Raw genomic sequence first — 21,897 nt, 5'->3', positions numbered from 1 at the left:
GTGTTTTGAAATTCCAGATGAGCTATAAATTTTCTACAAGACTTGCAGAAATAGATGTTAGAAGTTCATGTGTAGGCATCATGTTGGTGTGCTTTTCAATTACCCACTTAGGTCTTGTTCGGTTATTCCTATCTCATGTAGATTAGATGGAATTGGAAAAAAAATTATAAAAGATTTTGACTTGTTTGGAATTTAAACTCACTCAATCCCATCGAATTCACATGGAGCTTATTCGTTTTGGTGATAATCCACATGTATTGGGTGAGATTGAGCCAGTTTAAATCCATAACAAGTCAAAATCCATCACAATCCCACCCAATATGCTCCAATATACATTTAATATTAATAACCAAACATGGCCTTAGGTGAATTGCCAGTCACTTATCAGTTATCATTGTACATCGTCGCAACACACTATATTGGTTGTTGGCAAAAGAATTTTGAGACAATTATACTTTATTAATATATGTGTTTATTTTTATGTAATCGTTGTACTCAAACATGTTATTGAATAATTATGCACCGTCGCAACGCACGGACACTATACTAGTTCAATACTATGACTGATTTGATATTAGATAGCTCTGCCACCATCGACTCGGTCCCAAGCGCAAACAAGTTCGCATCGCCATCTCGCTCGCAGGGAGGAGAGGGGAGTCTCTAACCCTAACCCTACCCGCCCCTGTCGCCATAGCCATGGCTGCCGGCGGAGAGCTCTCCCCCTCCCCCGTGCCCCCCGCATCCCCCATCAAGCATTCTCGCTCACCCGACGATGCCCAGCCCGACGCATCCCCGAAGCGTCGCAAGCGCCACCATCACCGCCGCCACCACCACCACCGTCGGCACCGTCACGCCGATTCCCCGGTACCCGTGGCAGCCGACGAAGAGGTAGAGGAGGGGGAGATACTCGAAGATGCCACCGCCGCCTCTGCCATGGAGGTCGATGCTGAGTCCGCCGCCCCAGAGGCTTTCCTTGCTCCGGTACATCACTCTCCGCCTCCCCCCTTCGGTTTGACTTTAACTAGCCCTGGAAGCGCTCCTCGTTACTACAGTATAGTCTGTAGTCTGTTCTTTTTTTAGTCTCCCGGCTTGCTCATGTATCATGATCATGACTATGTCATGTCAGTTGCTATCGAGGGCACCACATCCATCTGGAAAATAAACACCACTGACTGGAAGCAACTATTTCGTCTCTTGCAAAAATCTTGCCTTTTCGCAGTCTTGTTATTCAGACGCAGCAGTCTAATCATGAAATTAGAGGTGCCGGTCTTATTCAATTTCTGCAACATAGTTAGTATTACTTGGATATCCTTTTTACTGTTTCTCCATGCCAAGTTGGCTAACCTACTCACTGTTTGATATATCGCAAATGCAGGAGCACTTTGGTAATGGTGCTGATACAGACTCAAACACAGATGCAACCAAGATGCAAGCTCCTGCTCTGCCTACCCTTCCATCCTCAGAAGATGGAAGGAGGTCACTTCATGATGCCCCTGAGTCTGAAAGAGGAGATATTCTTTCAAGTGATGTTGAGGACAACAAAGGACATGAACGAAGGCAAAGACAAAACCGTTCTAAATCTCCAAAGTCTAGAAGGGAGAAGGAAAGGAGGCACAAAGATGACCATCACACTTCATCTTCAAAAGATTATCATTCCAGAAATCACTCTAGAACATCTCCTTACTCAAGGCATCAAAGTGAAGCTCATTCGAGAGATCTGTACTTGAGATATAGAGAGAAAGGTGATTACACTAATGGTTCTCGTGCAAATCTTAGGGATGGTTCTGATCATGAGAGCAATGATCGGAATGGGAAGTCTGGCAGACATACGACTAGGACCCACGGGAGTGAAAGAGAAAGGAGCAGCAGCCATGGTATTCATGATAGACATGGTGACAGGTACAGTGACAGACGTGCCAGCCAGGAAAGGCATAGAGACGATAGGATATATAGAGACAAAATCGATTCATTAGAAGCTGCTCCTAGGCACAGAGAAAGAAGCAGGAGTCATAGTAGATCGGATCCAAGGGAAAATACACGTCTTCGTGATCAAAGCAGGGAGAGGGAAAGACGGAGTGGTAGTTCAAGGCATAGGGATCATGACAGCAAGAGGGATACAAGTAAAGATCGGCATAGAGAATCTGACAGGGTTAACAGTGCACATGAAAGGGATAGAGGGAGAGAGGCTAGGGACAGGGAATGGCATAGGGTCAAGGGAAGTGAAACTCATAGAGCTAAGGAAGGACGGGACAAAGTTAGCGATAATGATAGGCACAGGGATTCAACACGCTCAAAATATAGCGTGTCTGATGGTTACAAAGAGAGGACAAGATCTGGGGAGAAAGGTAGAGATGCTGACCATAAAAACCGGAAGTTTGAAGAAATGAAGGAAAATTCTCTCAAGTAAGGCAGTTTTCGCATGGCTAACTAATAACTAATTCATTGACCTTTCTACTTTCTTGTCTTTGTTTTCTGTATATTTATAATTACTGCTCTTATCTTGATATTAGGGAGGAAGATGAAGAGGAGTACCAAGAGAAAATAGAACAGCAGTTAGCAATGCAGGAGGAAGACGACCCTGAAAAAATCAAAGAGGAAGCAAGGAGGAGGAAAGAAGCTATCATGGCAAAGTACAGGCAGCAGCAATCGCAGAAAGAGGATATGGAATCTAAACCAAGTGGCAATGATGAAGGTAGCTTGATTAGATAATGTTGGGTTCACATAATGCATTACCAACACCTTTACTGTGCTATGTCCATATCAATTTAATTGCTATTGAAATATAGTGTTATCTTTGCAGAAGTAAGAGCAATGGATGGAAACGAAGCTATACATCAGAAAGATGATATCGATAGCAGCTTTATGGGCAATGTCGAAGCTGAAAATAAGCATGATTCTTCAGAGGTATTTGATGGCAAGACAGGCTTTAATGTGGGAAGGTCTCCTGCTCACAATTATGCTTCAACTAGCACGGGAGCATTCACTGATGAGAGGACAATAGGTGTTTCAGGTCTTGGAGAGGGTTCTCCCAAGGTAATTGTTTCCTGCTATCGTATTCAATGAACATATTAATTCATATCATCCTGAAAACTTACTAGTCCCCTTCGTATTCCAGAGTGAGAGATCAGCAGACATGTTTTGTGATGACATTTTCGGAGAATCACCCACCGGAATTAGAAAATTGGTACGATTCTTATCCCTTCTGCTACTTATAGAAGTGCCATACTATTCCGATCAATACGTCACAAGGGACACTGTTTGATGCACCCACTAATATTTCTGAACATGTATTATTTGCATGTCAAAGCAAACTGTTTAGTTTTCAAAGATGGAATATCTATGGCTGTTTATTCTCCAATATTAGATAAAATTCCTTTGTCTTGTTTATTCAGTCACAAATTCATTGTGTTGTACAGGGAAAGGATGATGGTTTGCATATTGAGAGAAATGCTCTTCATGACAACTGGGATGATGCAGATGGGTACTACAGTAAGTTATGCTATCTTATGTTCATTTTTCCTTGCCAGCTTATTGTTCTCTCCTGTGTTGTCCATTCATTCATTTTTCTTGTTTTTGCTATTGTGCAGCTTATCGGTTCGGAGAATTGCTGGATGGCCGTTATGAAATCATAGCAGCACATGGGAAGGGTGTGTTCTCAACAGTTGTGCGGGCAAAAGATCTTAAAGCGAGTAAGGATGATCCTGAAGAAGTTGCCATCAAAATTATTCGCAACAATGAGACAATGTAAGTTAAGCTCCCTAGAGATGTTCTCCTGCAATTTCTACTATGGAAAACAAATAGGAATGTAATTCAATATTTGATTATACAGGTACAAGGCTGGTAAGCAAGAGGTTTCAATATTGGAAAAACTTGCAAGTGCGGACCGTGAGGACAAACGCCACTGCGTGCGGTTTATTTCTAGTTTCATGTACCGGAACCATCTTTGCTTAGTTTTTGAATCTCTCAATATGAATCTTCGTGAGGTTTTAAAGAAATTTGGTCGTAATATTGGGCTTAAACTGACTGCGGTGAGGGCATATTCAAAGCAGCTTTTCATCGCCCTGAAGCACCTGAAGAACTGCAAAGTTTTGCACTGTGATATAAAACCAGATAATATGCTGGTACGCCATCTTTGCTTGTCATCATTTTTAATTATAGTATTATTGCAAGTTCTCTTTCTCAACAGGAATTGCATCTTAATACATAAAAACTATTTTTTGGATATGCTGTCATTTCATTCTTTTACGCACAAAATGCACAATACCAATTTAACACCATTTATGTGTCCATTGCTTGTATTCTAGGTGAATGAGGCTAAGAATGTGCTCAAGGTATGTGATTTTGGCAACGCTATGCTTGCTGGTATGAATGAAGTTACGCCTTATCTTGTCAGCCGTTTCTATCGGGCACCTGAGATCGGTGAGTTCTTTCATCTTTACCTGGGATGTTTTTAGATTCCTTTCCTACTTTATGCTCATATGTTGTCTGTATGCATCTTACCTACCTATATATGAAACATGTTTTCTTGCAGTTCTTGGGTTAGCCTATGATCACCCTTTAGACATGTGGTCAGTTGGTTGCTGTCTATATGAGCTTTATACCGGGAAAGTCTTATTTCCTGGTCCATCAAACAATGCCATGCTTCGGCTTCATATGGAATTGAAGGGTCCATTCCCTAAGAAGATGCTTCGAAAGGTTAGTCATGCTTGCATCATTGATAACCTTAACGAATGAATGACTCTTTATTTTGTGGTAGCAGGACCAATGTTTTCTGAGTCGAGTCATGCAGTTACCGACTAGTAGACTAGTCATGACTAGGACAGACTAGTCGTGACTAGTCGAATATAAGTTGATGATTATATTTTTATAATTTTCTATATATGCTAATACTTAAAACATGCTGAAACGCTAAAAAAACACCTTGTTTAGTATATCTTCATTCATCTTCTACAATACATCATTAAATATTGAACAAAGTCTTGTAGCAAGTCTTCTATTGTTCTCTCTGATTTCAAAGCACTTGTTTGGATTCAAAAACAGTGTGCCCCATACAGATTGGTATCCATCTGACTGTCCCACCTCTTATCAATAATAGAAATTACTTCATCCATTAATCGCTCTTTGTGTTCCAAAGCTTCCTTGGTGCTCTTCTTTGCATGGTCTATGACATCCCACATTTCAGCCATTGCTGTTCTCATCACCATCAACTACCCTCAAGAATGTTAGAAGAGGTTGTGAAGCTCTCATGCAATCTTCTACTGCTTGCCAAAATGCAACAAACAACACATGCTTTTTCTACTTCAGTGTTCGTGAATTTGCTCTCACACCATTCATCACTAACAAAGAGAGCTTTCATCCCTTGTCTTTGTTTCCGCATACTAGCCAATGTTAGAAAGGATGTTGCAAACCGAGTAGTTGCATGCCTCACAAGACCTCTACCATTTGTCTTGGTCCTCATCAAGTCATAAATCCTTCCATGTCTGTGGATAAATCTGGTTATCTTCTTTGCTTTAGCAATGCAGCCACTAAACTCTTTTATCTTCCCAATAACCTCCAATATGAGATCTAAGCAGTGGGAAACTTGTCTATTAGCATCCTACCTACTAGGGTTAAGATGGTTGGGTGGGCTCGCATTTTTATACCTAGGCCCAAATAAGTCGCCCGACTCAAATGCTACGACTAGTCGAGTGACTAGCAGAGAAAGTCGACTCGCTCAGATCGACTATCACCTCTGCACCGACTTCTCGACTAGTCGTCGATTAGTCGCTCAACTTCAAAACCTTGAGTAGGCAAGATTGCACTCTCTTGATCTTTTTTCGTTTTTAAACAATTCTATATATCTGGTGCACTCTTTGAATTTGCAAATACTTCTCTAATTGATTGAACCGATAAACGCTGCTCTAAATGAATGTGTCTAACTTTTGTTTTGTAGGGTGCCTTTACTATGCAACACTTCGATCAAGATCTCAATTTTCATGCTACCGAGGAGGATCCTGTGACAAAAACGGTGCGTCTATGGAACCATACCCTCTTTGATATGTTCTGTTTGGATAATTTGAATTCTTCATTTACTATACTTCTGTTTGCAGGCTGTGAGAAGGTTAATTTTGAACATTAAACCAAAGGATGTTGGTTCTTTGTTTCCGAACTTTCCTGGCGAGGATCCAAAAATGCTATCCAGTTTTAAGGATCTTCTTGATAAAATATTTACATTAGATCCAGAAAAGAGGATAACTGTATCGCAAGCACTTAGCCATCCATTTATCACTGGCAAGTGACACAAGATGACGATTCCTCTTGACCTTGAACTTAGCATCTTCACTGTAAAATACATTTTGGGTTCCTCTTGTCTAATCATCAACGTTTCTGTCTTGTGTCCTGGGAGCTCTGAGAAAAAGTACATGGATGAAGCACGGAACTTCGGAAGAGATGGCTATCTGCAGACCTTGTTGCATGCACTTATCATTTGGATATATTCTGTTGCTTGTAAGACAACTAGCCAGTTGGCATTCCATTCCCTGTGTACAATCTTTCCTATGGATTTACAAGATATACATGAAAGTCTGCTTCATTTCACTTAACAATTGTGCTGACTTGTGGATCTATGACAAACAAGGTTATATGTGTAACACTTGTTTAACTGGTGTAAGCAAATCTTTTCATGTGCTTGGCGCACTTATATGAACACAATTTTTTTATTTGTGTGCTGGCATGTACTTTGCTGATGTTTAAGATTGCATGCCTGGTATGCTTGTCCTCAAGCACTAACATATCTCGGGATGCAATGCACCAGAATTTCGTACTGCTATTTCATGCTAACAGAGGCCTTGTGCTGTTAAATTGTTCCTTACATCTACTTGTGTACTGTTTCGATTTATAAGATTATATTCTAATTTCTTCTTCCATTCAGGATTCTGCCAGGGCCTCTGCTATGTGCACATTTTATATGCTTAAGGGCCAACATAAGAAGGTACCCTGGTTAATATCTGGGTAACTTAATGTGTTTGAACCCATCAACATATTGTTTTCTCTGTTGTATTAAGTTGAGAGATGACATCTATATTGAATTTTATACCATTCATATGTCCTGACTGTTGTCTTTCTATTAGCATATGTACAATATTAAATCTATTGTTAAATTTTCTGGATAGTTATTGCCAAATTTAGGCACCCATAGTTTCTTATCTAATCCTCCCAGATTTGTAACTACATATGGCCACACACTTGTAGATCAGTAGTGGATGGACAGAAAGTAAATGTATGTAAAGTAATCAAATACAAGCACATGAACCAGTGTCTACATTCTGTTTGCACCATTAAAGTAGAACAGTTCTTTGAGAATTTGTTTGCTTTTTCTAAATTAGTTGTAACAAAGCTTCTAATATTTTTACCTACTTATCTTCATGGAGTATCAATTGAAAATCGGTTTTGCTTTTATGTTATTGAGGTCCTGGGATGGAGGTCGCTGGACCCTCTACTCACTTGCCATGGTAAATCCTCTCAACTCTGGATGTCTTCCATTTTTTTCTTATTAAAGAGTTTTCACCTAATAGTTGATTATGGGTTGGTACATCAAGGCTGATTCAGTTCAATTTTAGCAACCTTTACTGTTTATTAGGTGCATTTCCAATATTTTGTGTTTTGGTTAGTAATTTCTTTTGCCAGTTTCATCAAACATTGATCTTCTAAACAATTTGTTTGTTTTTTGTGTGCCTGCCAAACTTCTTCATATTAATGGGTTATGAGATTCAAGTACTATATGCTTTACATGAAAGCTGTATTCTCTACCATTCAGCGAAATGTGCGAAACATGAGAAACATTTTTGTCTTGTGTAACAATTTGAGAGCTGATTATTACATTGACTGCTAGTTATAAAACCGTGGGCTTATTACTTTTACTTTGTATCTAGATTTGCTGCATGTAGATAAACACTGGTGGGAAGCTGAAATTTTACTGTGTAATTAGTATTCAAGTGCAGGAGAGATGCGTATCATTTCATTGAGTAAAGAGGCTACAGGGAAAGAAATCCAACATAGCCCGCCCCTCCTCCCTCTAAGCACACAAGACCTGAAAGGTTCTCAGCCTGTTAGCACCATGGAATGCTCTTATTTGTGATTGCCTGCAGCACCGCCATCATAACACTTGCAATGATGCCATTAAAAAGACATCATACTGATGTTTCCAGATCTCTCAAGCCACCAAGATAGTGAGTTCAGGCCTTTCTTGCTATATCATTTGGCACTTGTCAGCCTAGCTCAAACCGGCTTGATAACTTATTGATGATAGGTTGAGGCGCAATGGAAATAATCCAAGCCTGCCAGATTGGTAACCATTCTTTAGACTGCCATTTAGTAAGTCAGGTTGAACCTATTACCATCTATAAGGACTTGTTCGGTTAGCTCTCAATCCATGTGGATTGAGTGGGATTGGATGGGTTTGAATCCCAAACAAGTCAAACTTCTTCTCAATTTTTTCCAATCCCATCCAATCCATATGTATTAGGAATAACCGAACAAGCCCTAAGTGGGCATGCAAATGGCATTGTGTTGGATTGGACCATTGTAAACGGTTTCTCGTGTTGGATGCAAGCATTCTGTAGTTGTTTTGAGTTGTTTTTTATTATCTGTAGTACTTGCTGGGTAAATCTAAAGAACTGGATTTGTGTCAGGCCTGGTTCAATTGATATGGAACACTTAAACTGATTAGTTTGGTCCCTAGGGGCGAAGGCCTATGCATTTGGTGCCTGCTTTTGGATCATTGTGCAATTAGAGTTGCCAACATGAGTGGGAGGAAAATATTAGTAACATCCTTGCTGGCATACTGCCAAAGTAGAAGCTACCTCTTGTAGTATGCCATTTGTTTGCTCCCTTCATTTATTTTGTCGAACACGGTTCACAGGTACACAAAGAAAAACAACCAAACTCCACACCTGAACTGAACAAGATTCACTCAGAAGTGCAGAAGCCACACACTAGAAACCCGCAGACACTATGTGTATTATAAGAAAAAAAATCCTAGTCGAAATTGTTTATTTTTGTTCATGAGCTTTGCATGCATGTCTTGAAGTAGCCTGGGACGTTTGGTTTCCACAAATCTCTACGATATAGAACATAGCAAACGTCTTCCTGGCAGCTCTGGTTAACCAGCGAATTTGGAGTCACTACCTGCTTTATTGTTTATTAGCATGTCAGGCTACTGCATAAATAAAACATTCACATTTCGTGTTTCTGCCTTGATATTTTGTCAACTATGCAGCAATGGAGAACCTCAAGCTCAAACATGGAAAGCAACAAATTACAACTAAGCAACATTAACAAGCAAAACAATTCTACACTGACTAAAAATTCACAAGCATTTTCTTTCTCTTTTCATCGAACCGATCATCCATCCTATGTATCAGACGTGCGTATGGTATGACTCCAATCCATGACAAAAGCTGGCAAACAATAAACTGCTAGCTAGCTTTTGTGTACTAACATTGTTTACGCATACAAGGTATATTTCTAATGTATGCGGGCCAAGGCGAAGGAGTCAACACCTCAAGACCTTAGAAGCTGTGTTGAAGGCCTACAATACATGCGGAAGAACCAACCTGAGAGGCGCATGTTTTCTGCATGCACCAGATTAATTTGGTATGCGCCCCACAGCGCATCAGAACAAGCGTCGCGGTGGCTATTAGCGCTGGGCTCCTAGCAGTGGCATTAAGCGCCACTAGACTAATCCGGTGTGTGCTGAGGAAGGAGCGTCGGAACATACGTTGCTCACTAGAGAGATTCTAGAGAAGAAAAAAGGGCTCCTGATTAATCCTGTGATGGCCATCAAACACTCCCAAGCGCTCTAGCAACCACAAGTGGTACAGGGCAGGTATGCTGATTAATATGCTGTTTGGCAAAGGTCTTAGGCTAGTTAAACTCGCTTAATTGTGATTGCTCTAGGTTTAGCCTAAGAAAAAAACATGTGGTGTATAATACAAAACAACAAAAAGCTTAGAAATAATAAACTCAAAACAACAAAAAAAACCTCATGACAACAATTATCTGAGCTCCTCATGTATGTAGAAAATTTAAAAAACTTGTTGTTTATAAGCAGAAACTAGCTAGAAAAATGTTGTGTATCGGCCTATGTTCATTCTAGTAGCCTTAATAGTTGCCTAACAATGCCTGAGAATCGATAGTCATGGGACTCCTGAAACACCTAAAAATAGTGAGCTATATCTCACAAAAATAGTGAAAATGTGAGAAGCATTTCTTGAGCATGGGATGCCACTAGAAATTGGGTCTACAAAAATGTCTTAGCTATGAAACAATCAAAATGCCTAGGAATAATAAAACTCAAAATAGCAAAAAAAAAAATCTCGTGACCTCGGGTATTTGAACTCCTCACAGGTATAGAAAATCCAAAAAACTTGTTTAAGTGATTATATTCTAGGGATTGTCTCTTGTGAGCCTATATGAGAAAACCTTGAAGAGGCAAAATTCATAAGAAACTTGAGGACAATATATGCCTTTGATGTTCCCTTAAAAACCCCACTAGGAAAAATAGAAAACATGACATGAACTTGCGTTATTATTACCTCATTAAAAACTTTCTATGAGAAGCCTGGTGAGGAAGGCTCATAAAAGAAAAGAGTGTAATATGATATTTAAACAAGTTTAATAGTTAGGAGATAGCTCCCCTGATTCTTGCAAGTTTCGAAGTCATCTCATACCAATCCCATCTACAAACTTCTAGAATGTAGAGGATGGTAATGACTTAGTAAAAAGATCAGCGAGATTATCACATGTTTTGGTTTGCAAGATATTTATCTCCCCACTTTGTTATAACTCATGGGGGTAAATAATTTTGGAGCAACATATATTTGTGATGTTGTTCTTTATGTAACCTATCTACATTTGCGTAACACAAGCAGAATTATCTTCATAGATAATTGTCCGTGATTCAATTGAACCAACACCACATGATTGTTGTATGTGGTTGATCATTCTGCGAAGCCATACAGATTCACGTGAAGCTTCATATAGTGCTATGATTTCAGAATGATTAGTGAAAGTAGCTACGAGAGTCTGTTTGGAAGACTTCCATGAAATAACTGTTCCTCCACGTAAAAATACAAAACCTATTTGGGATCTGGCATTATTGGGGATCTGATAAGTAGCCAATGTCTATGTATCCAATCATATTGGGATCTTGATTTCTTGCGAAAAACAAACTTAGATCTCTTGTGCCATTTAGATATCTAAGGATATGTTTTGCACCTATCCAATGACGTTGGGTAGGTGCAGCTCTATATCTAGCTAGTAATTTACTACAAATGCAATTATCGGGGAAATGATCTGTTCTAGGCCTACTTTGTCGAAGATCCTCAAACACCTCAACTTCGTCTTAAGAAAGTTTGTTTTAGGTACAACACGAAACGACAATGAAGCAAACCTTCGTCAAGAGCAGCTTGCAAACCGGAAAATAGGAGCTGTGGAGCTTTGAGCGTACATTGATGCCTCGAAGGAGAATGCTGAAGTTGTCCGCTTTGGCGCCAAAAGGGCTTCGTGCACAAAAGAAGAAAGTAAGAGTTGTTGAAGACTTGTACAACAAGAAAGAATGAAAAAGACAGTATTGCCCCTGTGATGCTTGTAAACCATGTGTAATTTTTTTTGGCATACTTGTAAATTCATACAAAGTTGTACCTCTCCCCTACAAATAGGTGAACAATGCCATGCATAGATTCACTTTTCGAGGGTCCATAGCTTCACTTAGATCAGCTTCGAAGTAACCTAGAGCTATTTCTCGTGTGAAGACGAAGGTGCGCTTCTAATTATATGTTATGTTGAGAAGGATGAAATGACAGCGATCAAGGCATAAAGATGAGTTGCATGTTTCATCCTTTGACTATTCTTTTCTTATCCATATTGTCACACACTTGCTCCCATTTTTACTTTCTCCCTCAGATTATCCTTCGGGAAAGGAGTAATTGGAGGGAGAAGGCCGCAATCTTTTAACTTGTGTTGCCTTGTTTTTGATGTCATGTAGCAATAAAAAACAAGTGACCAACATGATTCCCAACCCCCCAAGGCCCACAAATCAGTAGAAGGACATGGGAAAGGTCCACCCCGGAAGGACTCGCCCCCCGATAAACCGAGGCACCGAGCCAAGGGTCGGGCGAGGCGGAGCAGCAAGGGGGGTCAGGTGGATCAAGGGGAAGTCACTCGAGTGGATTCCATGCCTAACCAGGACTGATCCTCTATGTCGCATTAACTGTGCTTGACATCGAGCCATAGAGGGTGAGTCGATCCACTTTGCACTCAACCTACGGGCTTCTAGGCTTGTGGCCCACTTATGACATATTGAGGCTAGACCTAAGTGCGCTGGCCGCCTACAGACCCCTCAACACGATGAGCAGCACCGAGGCCTAGGCTATAGCGGCCAGGGGTCGACACGGCACAAAGACGACAATGATGGTGCAGGGACTCTTCGCTGCCCACACCACCCGCCATAAAGAGCAGGATCAAGGAAACCTAGATGACCGAGACATATATGGACAAATGCAACCTTACCACAGGTAGAACACTCCATTTTACCACATCATAGTTTCTCCTTCTCAAGGAAGCTACTAGTGGCCGACCCCCACCTTGGCCTATAAAAGGAGGTCAATCAGGACACTCGACGGAAGACGAACACACATACTCGACAAGATCAGAAGACCTAGAGGCTAGAGCTAAGGCGCGACGTCCAAGGCTTAACTTAGAACCCTAGTCCCATAGTCTGTAGGTCCATCCACGCATAAGAGGCTTGGTAGCTCCTCCCTCTCTCGCTCGTTTGTAGTCCCTACTACGAGCATTGAGCAACAAAGGTGTCAGTAGCATGAGCCACCAAAGACTGGATGCAGGGACGTTCTGCCCAAACCAGTATAAATCTTGCGCCCATCGAGCACACCATCTAGACCACGGAACACACACACACAAATTTATTTGTCGGAGCGTAGGTTCGAAATACCAATAGAAATATCAGGCATGGTGCAATTCGCAAGATACATGATCACTCCAATGACACTAAGATAAAGAACTTTAGGTCCCAATATTTCCTCTCCGTCTTCATACGGTCTAAATGGATCTTTCTTCATATCAATAGATCTAACGGCCATAGACGTTTTAGATGGATATGATTTATCCATATCGAATTTTTGTAATATTTTCTGGAGACCGATTGATGCACTAGAATTCCTAAGTGAAGATGCTCTAGTTGTAAACCTAAGCAAAATTTGGTTTTACAAAGTACTTGTTGCGATTTCTGTTAGGATTTAAAATTGGGATCCCATCATGAACCTTCATGTATATGTCCGAATCAAGTGACCCATAAAGATATGCAGTCACTACATCCATCAATTGCATACATAGACGATTTTGAACTACCAAGGATATTAAGTATCAGAATGTAACTGGTGAATATGTTTCATTAAAATCAACATCGAGCCTTTGCGTGAACCCTTGTGTTATAAGTCTCGCTTTATATCTCACCACCTCACTGTTCTCATTCTGCTTCCAGATGAAAGCCCATTTGAATCCCACAGGGAAGACTTTTGGAGGTGTAGGTATTGCAGATGTTAGTACCTCTCTTTTAGTAAGCGAGGCTAACTCAGCTTGAATTGCTTCCTTCCATTGGATCCAATCCGAGCACTTTTTGTACTCTGCCATGGTTTTGGGATCTTAATCATCGAGAAGGTTTATTTGCAATTTTTGTGGAGAAGTAAGTGTCAACAATTGTAGTCTTATGGTCATATGATTTTCCAGATTCAATATAATTGGTGGAAACTTCTTACATCCCTTTTGATGGCTCGTTGTTTCCCAAAGCTATGGAGTCATGGTGTTCCGATGTCTCAGTATAAGTAATAGAGTGCACTGTTGATATGGGTTGTGGATGAGTATCCACTGAGTGTTTACCAACTTGGGGCTGGTTTGCATTAATTGTCTTGGAGGATTTTGTCCTCGATATCCTTTGTTGCTTGCAAGAAGTTGTATCCTTGGTCGTGGCCTTACTTCTCCCTCTCTTTTCTTGAGTTAGGAGTTGAAAGGTTTTTATTGGTACCTCCACTCTTTCAGGCACATTTCGAGTAGGATAATTGGATTTAGTAACACCCTTAGTATCAGTAAATGCATCTGACATGTTATTTGCAATGTGTTGCAAATTAATAATTTTTTGAACTTGGAGTTTAGTTTCTTGAGTAAGTGAATCTAAGGCGGAGATGTCAAAAGTATCCCAATTGATTTCCGAGCATTCTTTCTGGTACTTGAAATCTCCCTTTGATGCTGGGAATGATCCTCATTGAATATACAATCAGCGTACTGGGCCACAAAAAGATCCCCAGTTAGGAGCTCAAGGTATTTAACAATCGACAGAGATTGATACCGTACATAGATCCCTAATTTCTTGTGCGGGCCCATAGAGGTGCGCTTAGGTGGTGGGATTGGTACATATATTGGTGAACCAAATTTTTGTAGATGGGAAATATTTGGTATATTTCCATGTACTGACTGCAGTGGGGAAGTTGTATGATATGCAGTTGGTCACAATTGAATTAAGTTAGCAACGTGTAAGACTGCATTACCCCAACATGAAGTTGGTAGGTTGCAATTTTGTAATAGGGTTCTTGGAATCAAATTGATTCTCTTTATAAGAGATTCTGTCAAACCATTTTGAGTGTGGACATATGTGATAGAGTGCTGAACTTGGATTCCTAAGGCCACACAATAATCATTGAATGCACGTGAGGAAAATTCAGCATCATTGTCCGATCTAATAGATCAGATTTGATGTTTAGGATAGTGTGCTTTTAACATAAATACTTGAGAAATAATCTTTGCAAAAGCATGGTTACGTGTGGATAAGAGACACACATGATACCATCGCGTGGATGCGTTTGTTAGAACCATTGTTGGGGGCCTAGTTTACCGAAGATCCTCAAAACACCTGACCTTTTGATCGAGTGAATGCGTTTCAGGTACAACATGAAAAGACCTTTGATCTAATTGTGTATTCCGATGCTGATTATGTCGGATGTAAAATTGATAGGAAGAGCATATTAGGGACTTGTTAGTTTATGGGAAGATCCCTGGTGTCTTGGGCATCAAAGAAACAAAACTCAGTAGCTCTATCCACTGCTGAAGTTGAGTATATTGCTGCAGGCCATTGTTGTGTACAATTACTCTGGATGAGGCAAACCCCTAGGGACTATGTGTGGGGGACAAATATTCCACGGGTCCACTAGAAGGCGAGAAGGCCTCACGCGGGGCCTCGAGCCAATTACCCCGCAAGGCCATCCCTTCGTGGGCCGGACTAGAGCTACTGGCGGAATGGGCCGACCTGAGAAGGCAACGGACTCAAGCCAAGACAATTCGTTGGCTCATGCGCTATCCACAGAAACCACACGGCTTTCCCGCGCATGGCGTCCTCGAATATCGGGGCAAGTTAGGGATAAGTCAGCAAGATTGTAGGAAGATTAGTTCAGTTAGTTCACTATTATTTAGGACACATATGATCCTCATGTACGTATGGAGTGCCCCACGACCGTGTATATAAGGCCCAGGCGGTATCCCATCATTTTCCATCGACCATCAACCTATCTCATTAGCTTTACTCCATTCAGGAGACCTCACTTGTAACCCACCACATATAGATCCACACCAGGAAGTAGGGTATTATGCCTCTCTAAGCGGCCCGAACCTGCAAAAAATCACCTGTCCCTTTCTCGTACATCTAGCACGAACCATTGAGTTACAGTCAACTGCACCATCCTACCCAAAAGCACCGCAAGGGGTAACCCTGGGTGTGCGATCGGACTCTAAACACCGACAGCTGGTGCGCCAGGTAGGGGGTGTGTCGTTGATCCAAGCTTGCTCAATGGCCATCAGCTCCAAGTGCAAGATCGCCCTATGCCCTGGGACCATGTTCTGCTTAAGAACCATCTCGTCCATAGTGGATGAAGAGGGAACTCTGCACCGCGTAGCAGACCTGTCGGAGAAGAAGCTCTCCTTGGGGATCCCGAGGGAAGCCAGGGCAGAACAGCAGGTGGCGCCGCCACCCGCACACCGAGCAAAGATGACCTCTTACAAACCCAAGGTCGGGAGCTCACCTACCCAAAAAACTCCGCTGTCCACCTCGCCCACAAAGGAGTGAACACGGATCACTCGAAAGAAGAAAGCAAACGTCCCGAGTCAGGGGATGAGAGCACACTGCACCATCTTTCCGGCACCTTCGCCCTCAAAGGAGGACGGAAAGAAGAGCGCCATCACACTAGCTCCTTTCTACCCCGACATCCTCTTCATCGGGGGGAGACTGGAGTCATCACCCATCTCCGACGATGAGCCTACCATGCAAGGGGAAGAACTCCTAGCGTGAAGCACGCCGACGGAGGAACAGACACCGGAACATGCGGCGACATCACGAGGCTGAAGAACGGGATCCGGCACAACCCATATCCCGGGACGAAGCCTTAGAAGTGGGAGAAACTCCCGACGAGCGAGTACACCGAGAAAGGCGGAACTCTCGCCGCCGTGATCGCCGACAAGCTCAGGACCGAGAACGGGAGCAAGCCGAGCAAGGTGCAAGGCTGCGTCGAGAGAACCATCTCTTTGCTTGGAACCTGTACCCCGACTTCGCTCGCGCAATGAACACACCGAGTGAAGTTGGAGGGGTGCTGGCCCAGATAGCTGACGACCTCCTGCGAACTCCAGACGCGGAAGGCTACCGACGACTGCTTACTCGAGCAGCTAATCACCTTCTACCCATCGCTCATCCTCCGAGCGACCTACGCCATGCCATCAATAGCCGGTGAGACACGTGGAGCTCCATCAACGCTTCGCGCGACCGACGACACGAAAGTGAGATAAGGCGCCAGGAAGAGTATGACCGGGATCACGGAGTCCCGACCCAAAGTCACGCCACCCGAGCTGGGTTGACTGCGGCCTCGACTAGTGGCCCGTTACGGGGACGGTCGATACGACACACCACCGGCACCCCTCCCTGGGACCGACCTCACGAACGCCAACAGGAAGACACGTGTGGAGTTTCCACGCTTACTCCGCGTCTCCGAGCCATCCAGTGGCCCCCAACTTCAAGGTCTCTAATGTCGACAAGTACGATCCCAAGCAGGACCCGGGTGACTGGTTGGCCGTCTACACAACCGCCGCCCGGGCCGCCGGGGCGACAAAAGACGTAATGACGACGTATTTGCCCATCGTCCTAGGGCAAGACACACTGCAGTGGCTCCGACATCTGCCACGTCACTGCATTGACGATTGCAGCGATTTCAGTCGGCGTTTCATCGCCAACTTCCAGTCTCTCTTTGACAATCCAGTGCAGCCATGGGACCTCAAATCCATCAGGCGCCAGAGCGATGAAACACTCGGATCATACCTCAAGAGGTTTCAGACCATGAGGAACCGCATCCCCGAGGTCGCCGAGGCAGCAGTGATTGAAGATTTCTACCGGGGATCCAATGACTCGGCTTTTGTTTGAGCCATACTACAAAAAGCGCCCGCCACATCCGAACAACTGTTCCGAGAGGCAGACCTCTACATCACCGCAGATGAGCGGGCCCAAGACCTCATCGAAGGTACGAAACCTGCACCACCCGCGCCACGGCGCGACACGAACCAGCAACCTGACAGGCGCTGGGAGAAGAGGCCTCGTGAGGAGGTGCACGCCACCGGGCCACCCATCGCACAAGCCCGCGGAGGTGTACGAACACTGGATCAAATCCTCGATGTCCAGTGCCCGTACCACAAGGACATGCGCCACACCCTATGGAACTGTAGGGACTTCAAGCACTCCATCGGGCATGGCTGGCCATTCTAGCCTGTACCGCCTCCCCCACCGCGAGGAGAGCCTGGCGAGCCCAGGCAGTCTCAGCAGCAGCAATGGGGAGGGAGCGGAGCTTTTCCACGCGTTGATAGGGAGGTCAACGTCATCTTCAGAGGGCACAGAGCACAAGAAAACCGGAGACAACAAAAGCTCAACGACCGGTGGGTCCTGGTGGCTACCACCAGTGCCCCAGCTCCTTACCACTGGTCGGAGCATGCAATAACCTTCAGCCGAGCCGATCAATGGCTCAACTTTGATCATACCGGCAAGTACTCGCTCCTCGTTGATCCAGTGATCCAAAAGAGCCGAGTGAAGAAAGTATTAGTGGACGGGGGAAGCAGCATCAACATCTCCTTCCCCCAGACGCTCCAGGCCCTAGGGATCAAACTCAAAGACCTCACCGAGTCGGATACTCCCTTCTTCGGCATCGTGCCGGCTGAAGGGGAATACCCGCTTGGGCACATCTACATGTCCATCACCTTCGGGACCATAGAGAACTACAAAACCGAGTTCCTGAGGTTCGAAGTGGCACGCTTCGACTACGGGTACAACGCCATCATTGGAAGGCCAGGACTAGCGAAGTTCATGGCTATTCCGCATTACCCATACATGATATTAAAGATGCCAGGACCTCAAGGAATCATCACTGTGCATGCTGATTTCCAAGGCGCTGCAGAGTGCTTTCGGGGAGCCATTCAAACAACTCTCACTGGTGGGCCCTCGACAGCTCTTCCCGCGCAGGCAAACACCAGGATGGAGGAGGAGGGTCTCACGATACCCACCAATGAAGCTCAAGTTGTGACCTCTATACGGTTGGCTGAAGAGACTAAGAGGATTAATCTGGGATTCTCTGATGAGCGCAAGACTGCCATCATCAGTTTCAGCCTTGATGACAAATAGGAAAGCGCGCTCGTCCGGTTCCTGCAAGATAATCGAGACGTATTTGCATGGCAACCTGCGGATATGCCGGGAGTCCCGAGAGAACTGTACGAGCACAAACTGAAGGTGTATCCTCAAGCAAGGCCGATTCGACAGAAGTTGCGTCGTTTCACGCCTGACAAAAGGGAAGCTATTCGCATCGAGTTAGCCCGCTTAGTTTCAGCAGGGTTCATTAGGGAAGTACTGCACCCCGAGTGGCTAGCGAATCCTATTCTTGTACTAAAAAAGAATAAAGTTGTTTGGCGCATGTGCGTCGACTATACTGATCTCAACAAGCATTGTCTGAAAAATCCCTTCGGGCTCCCTAGAATAGATCAGGTAGCTGACTCGACTGTTGGTTGTTCCATGCTCTCCTTCCTAGACTGCTACTCTAGATATCATCATATTAGCTTGGCAAAAGAAGATGAGGAGAAAACTGCTTTCATCACCCCATTTGGAGCTTTCTGCTATACCTCCATGCCGTTCGGCCTCAAGAACGCTGAAGTGACTTACCAAAGAGCCATCTAAATATGCTTAGCCGATCACTGGGGCAAACAGGTGGAAGCCTACGTCGATGATGTGGTTATCAAGACAGAAAACTCAGAAAACTTCATCGAAGACTTGCAGCTGGTTTTCAATAGCCTGAGGCGCTACCGGTAGAAGCTGAACCCAGAAAAGTGTGGCTTCGGAGTATCGACTGGGAAGCTACTCGGATTCATTGTCAGCCACCGAGGAATTGAAGCGAATCCAGAGAAGATCGAGGCCATCATGAGAATGGAAGCGCCACGGTCGCAGAAAAAGGTACAAAGGCTTACTGGATGCATGGGAGCTCTGAGCAGGTTCATATCAAGGATAGGCGAGAGAGGATTGCCATTTTACAAATTGCTCAAGAAGGTGGACAAGTTTCAGTGGACCATGGAGGCACAAGAGGCTCTAGAGGCACTGAAGAAGTTCTTGACCACACCACCAGTACTCAAGCCGCCGAGCCGAGCTACGCCTGGTCAGCCGACAAGAAGATCTGCTCCTATATATCTCCTGCACGACTCACATGGTAAGCACCGCGTTAGTAGTCGAGCGGGCGGAGGAAGGACATGCATACACGGTGCATCATCCAGTTTACTTCATTAGCGAAGTCCTCGGGCCCTAAAAAACAAGGTATCCTCAAGTCCAGAAGCTGTTGTACGCGGTACTTCTAACCGCTCGCAAGCTCCGACACTACTTTGATGACCACAAAGTCATAATAGTCACAGGATTTCTGATAGGTGACATTCTCCACAACAAAGAAGCTATTGGAAGGATAGCCAAGTGGGCACGCGAGCTCGGGGCTCACGACATAGAGTTTTGGCCCCGCACGGCGATAAAAACTCAGGCACTGGTCGACTTCATATCAGAATGGACTGAGCACCAGGTCCTGGATAGCCTAGAAGTTGTTGAAGTGTGGAGAATGTACTTTGATAGATCACTAAAGCTGCAAGGAGCGGGTGCAGGGATTCTCTTTATTGCTCCCGGAGGTGAACAACTCAAGTACGCACTCCAGCTGTTGTTTCCAGCATCCAATAATGCAGCAGAATATGAAGCACTGGTCCATGGGCTGAGCATCACGGTATCACTCGGTATCAAGAAGCTGATGGTATATGACGACTCGCTAGTGGTCATAAGCCAAATAAACAAAGATTGGGACTGCTTGACCGACTTAATGGGCAAATACTGTGCAGCTGTGCGAAAACTAGAAGACAAGTTCGAAGGATTGGAATTCCATCACGTGGAAAGGGATCGCAATGCAACAGTAGATGCATTGTCGAAGCTGGGGTCCAGTCGGGCCCAGGCTCCACCTGGGATCTTTGTCCAAGAAATATCACAACCAAGCATCATCACAGACCAGATGGAAGAATGCAATGCCCTGAGTCAGCCAGAGACAGACCCCAATGACTGGAGAGAGCATATCATCAGGTACATAAAGAATGAAGAAGAGCTAATGATAAGGCTACGACAGAACGCATTGCAAGGCAGTTAGCCCACTACACCATCATAGGGGGCTTGCTGTACAGAAGAGGTGCGGGAGGAGTCTTCATGAAATGCATCCACTCGGCCACCGGGAGACAATTCTTAGATGAAATTCATGCTGGACACTGTGGTGTGCAAGCTGCATCAAGAACTCTAGAGGGAAAGGCTTTCAGATCCGGTTTCTACTGGCCAACTGCAAAGATTGACGCTGCCGATTTAGTCCAGAAGTGCGAGGCATGCCAATTCTTGTCGAAGCAACAACACTTGTTCGCGCAGCAGCTGCAGACCATTCCTGTAACCTGGTCGTTTGCATGTTAGGGGCTGGACATGATCGGACCTTTCAAGAAAGCTCAAGGAGGTTATACTCATGTATTGGTTGCCATTGACAAATTTACAAAATGGATAGAGTACAAGCCAATTGCTTCCTTGACCTCAGCAAAAGCAGTGGAGTTTATCCAGGATATAATGTTCAGGTTCTGAATACCGAATAGCATCATCATTGACCTGGGATCCAACTTCACCAGCTTAGAGTTCTTCGATTTCTGCGAGCAAAGGAGCATCCATATCAAGTACGCATCAGAGGCACATCCAAGAGCAAATGACCAGGTAGAAAGGGCCAACGGAATGATACTGGATGCACTCAGGAAAAAGTATTCGACAAGAGCGAAAAGCTTGTAGGAAAGTGGATCAGAGAGCTGCCGTACGTGGTCTGGAGCCTATGAACTCAGCCCAGTCGAGCTCTGCATGGAAATATCCCGTTCTTCATGGTGTATGGGTCGGAGGCAGTGCTGCCTGTCGATCTGATCTTTGGGGCGCCTAGGTTGACCTTCGAAAGCATAGCTGAGGCAGAGGCAATCAGGCTAGAGGACATTGATGTGCTGGAAGAAGAACGATTGAACATGGTAATTCAGTCGGCCAGGTACCAGCAGACCTTGAGGCGCTATCACGATAAAGTTGTGCAGCACCGATCCTTTGTAGTGGGAGACTTGGTCCTCCGCCGAGTTATAACGGGGGAGGGACGACACAAGTTGTCACCACCATGGAAAGGACCGTTCATCGTAGCAGAGGTCACACGACCGGGATCCTATCGGCTTACTCAGATGGACGGCACAGAAGTGGGGAAC

At 44.2% G+C, this 21,897-nt stretch overlaps 1 protein-coding gene across 26 annotated transcripts; it reads left to right on the top strand.

Annotated features, from left to right (window-relative positions):
* The first annotated feature begins 543 nt into the window (after window positions 1–543).
* On the top strand, window positions 544–11,881 carry LOC103650321 (serine/threonine-protein kinase prpf4B-like). Of its 26 annotated transcripts, XM_020550023.2 has the most exons (17): window positions 549–981; window positions 1,376–2,403; window positions 2,511–2,692; window positions 2,801–3,033; window positions 3,116–3,184; window positions 3,417–3,489; window positions 3,588–3,744; window positions 3,830–4,121; window positions 4,305–4,419; window positions 4,532–4,695; window positions 5,933–6,007; window positions 6,090–6,486; window positions 6,911–6,970; window positions 7,448–7,490; window positions 9,257–9,412; window positions 9,497–9,865; window positions 11,403–11,881. In XM_020550023.2, exons 1-12 carry the CDS (start codon window positions 697–699, stop codon window positions 6,276–6,278), a joined length of 2,862 nt encoding a protein of 953 aa, XP_020405612.1. In that variant the 5' UTR covers window positions 549–696; the 3' UTR covers window positions 6,279–6,486; window positions 6,911–6,970; window positions 7,448–7,490; window positions 9,257–9,412; window positions 9,497–9,865; window positions 11,403–11,881. The 26 variants fall into 26 exon arrangements, with proteins under 26 accessions (XP_020405606.1, XP_035821955.1, XP_035821949.1 ...); XM_020550026.2 differs by lacking the exon at window positions 9,257–9,412; XM_035966058.1 differs by lacking the exons at window positions 9,257–9,412; window positions 9,497–9,865; window positions 11,403–11,881 and adding exons at window positions 7,980–8,207; window positions 8,288–8,668.
* The last annotated feature ends 10,016 nt before the right edge of the window (window positions 11,882–21,897 follow it).

This window comes from Zea mays, chromosome 3 (genome assembly GCF_902167145.1).
Source record: "Zea mays cultivar B73 chromosome 3, Zm-B73-REFERENCE-NAM-5.0, whole genome shotgun sequence".
NCBI lineage: Eukaryota > Viridiplantae > Streptophyta > Magnoliopsida > Poales > Poaceae > Zea > Zea mays.
Note: the sequence above shows the minus strand (reverse complement) of the source record. Positions and strands in the feature narration are given on the sequence as shown.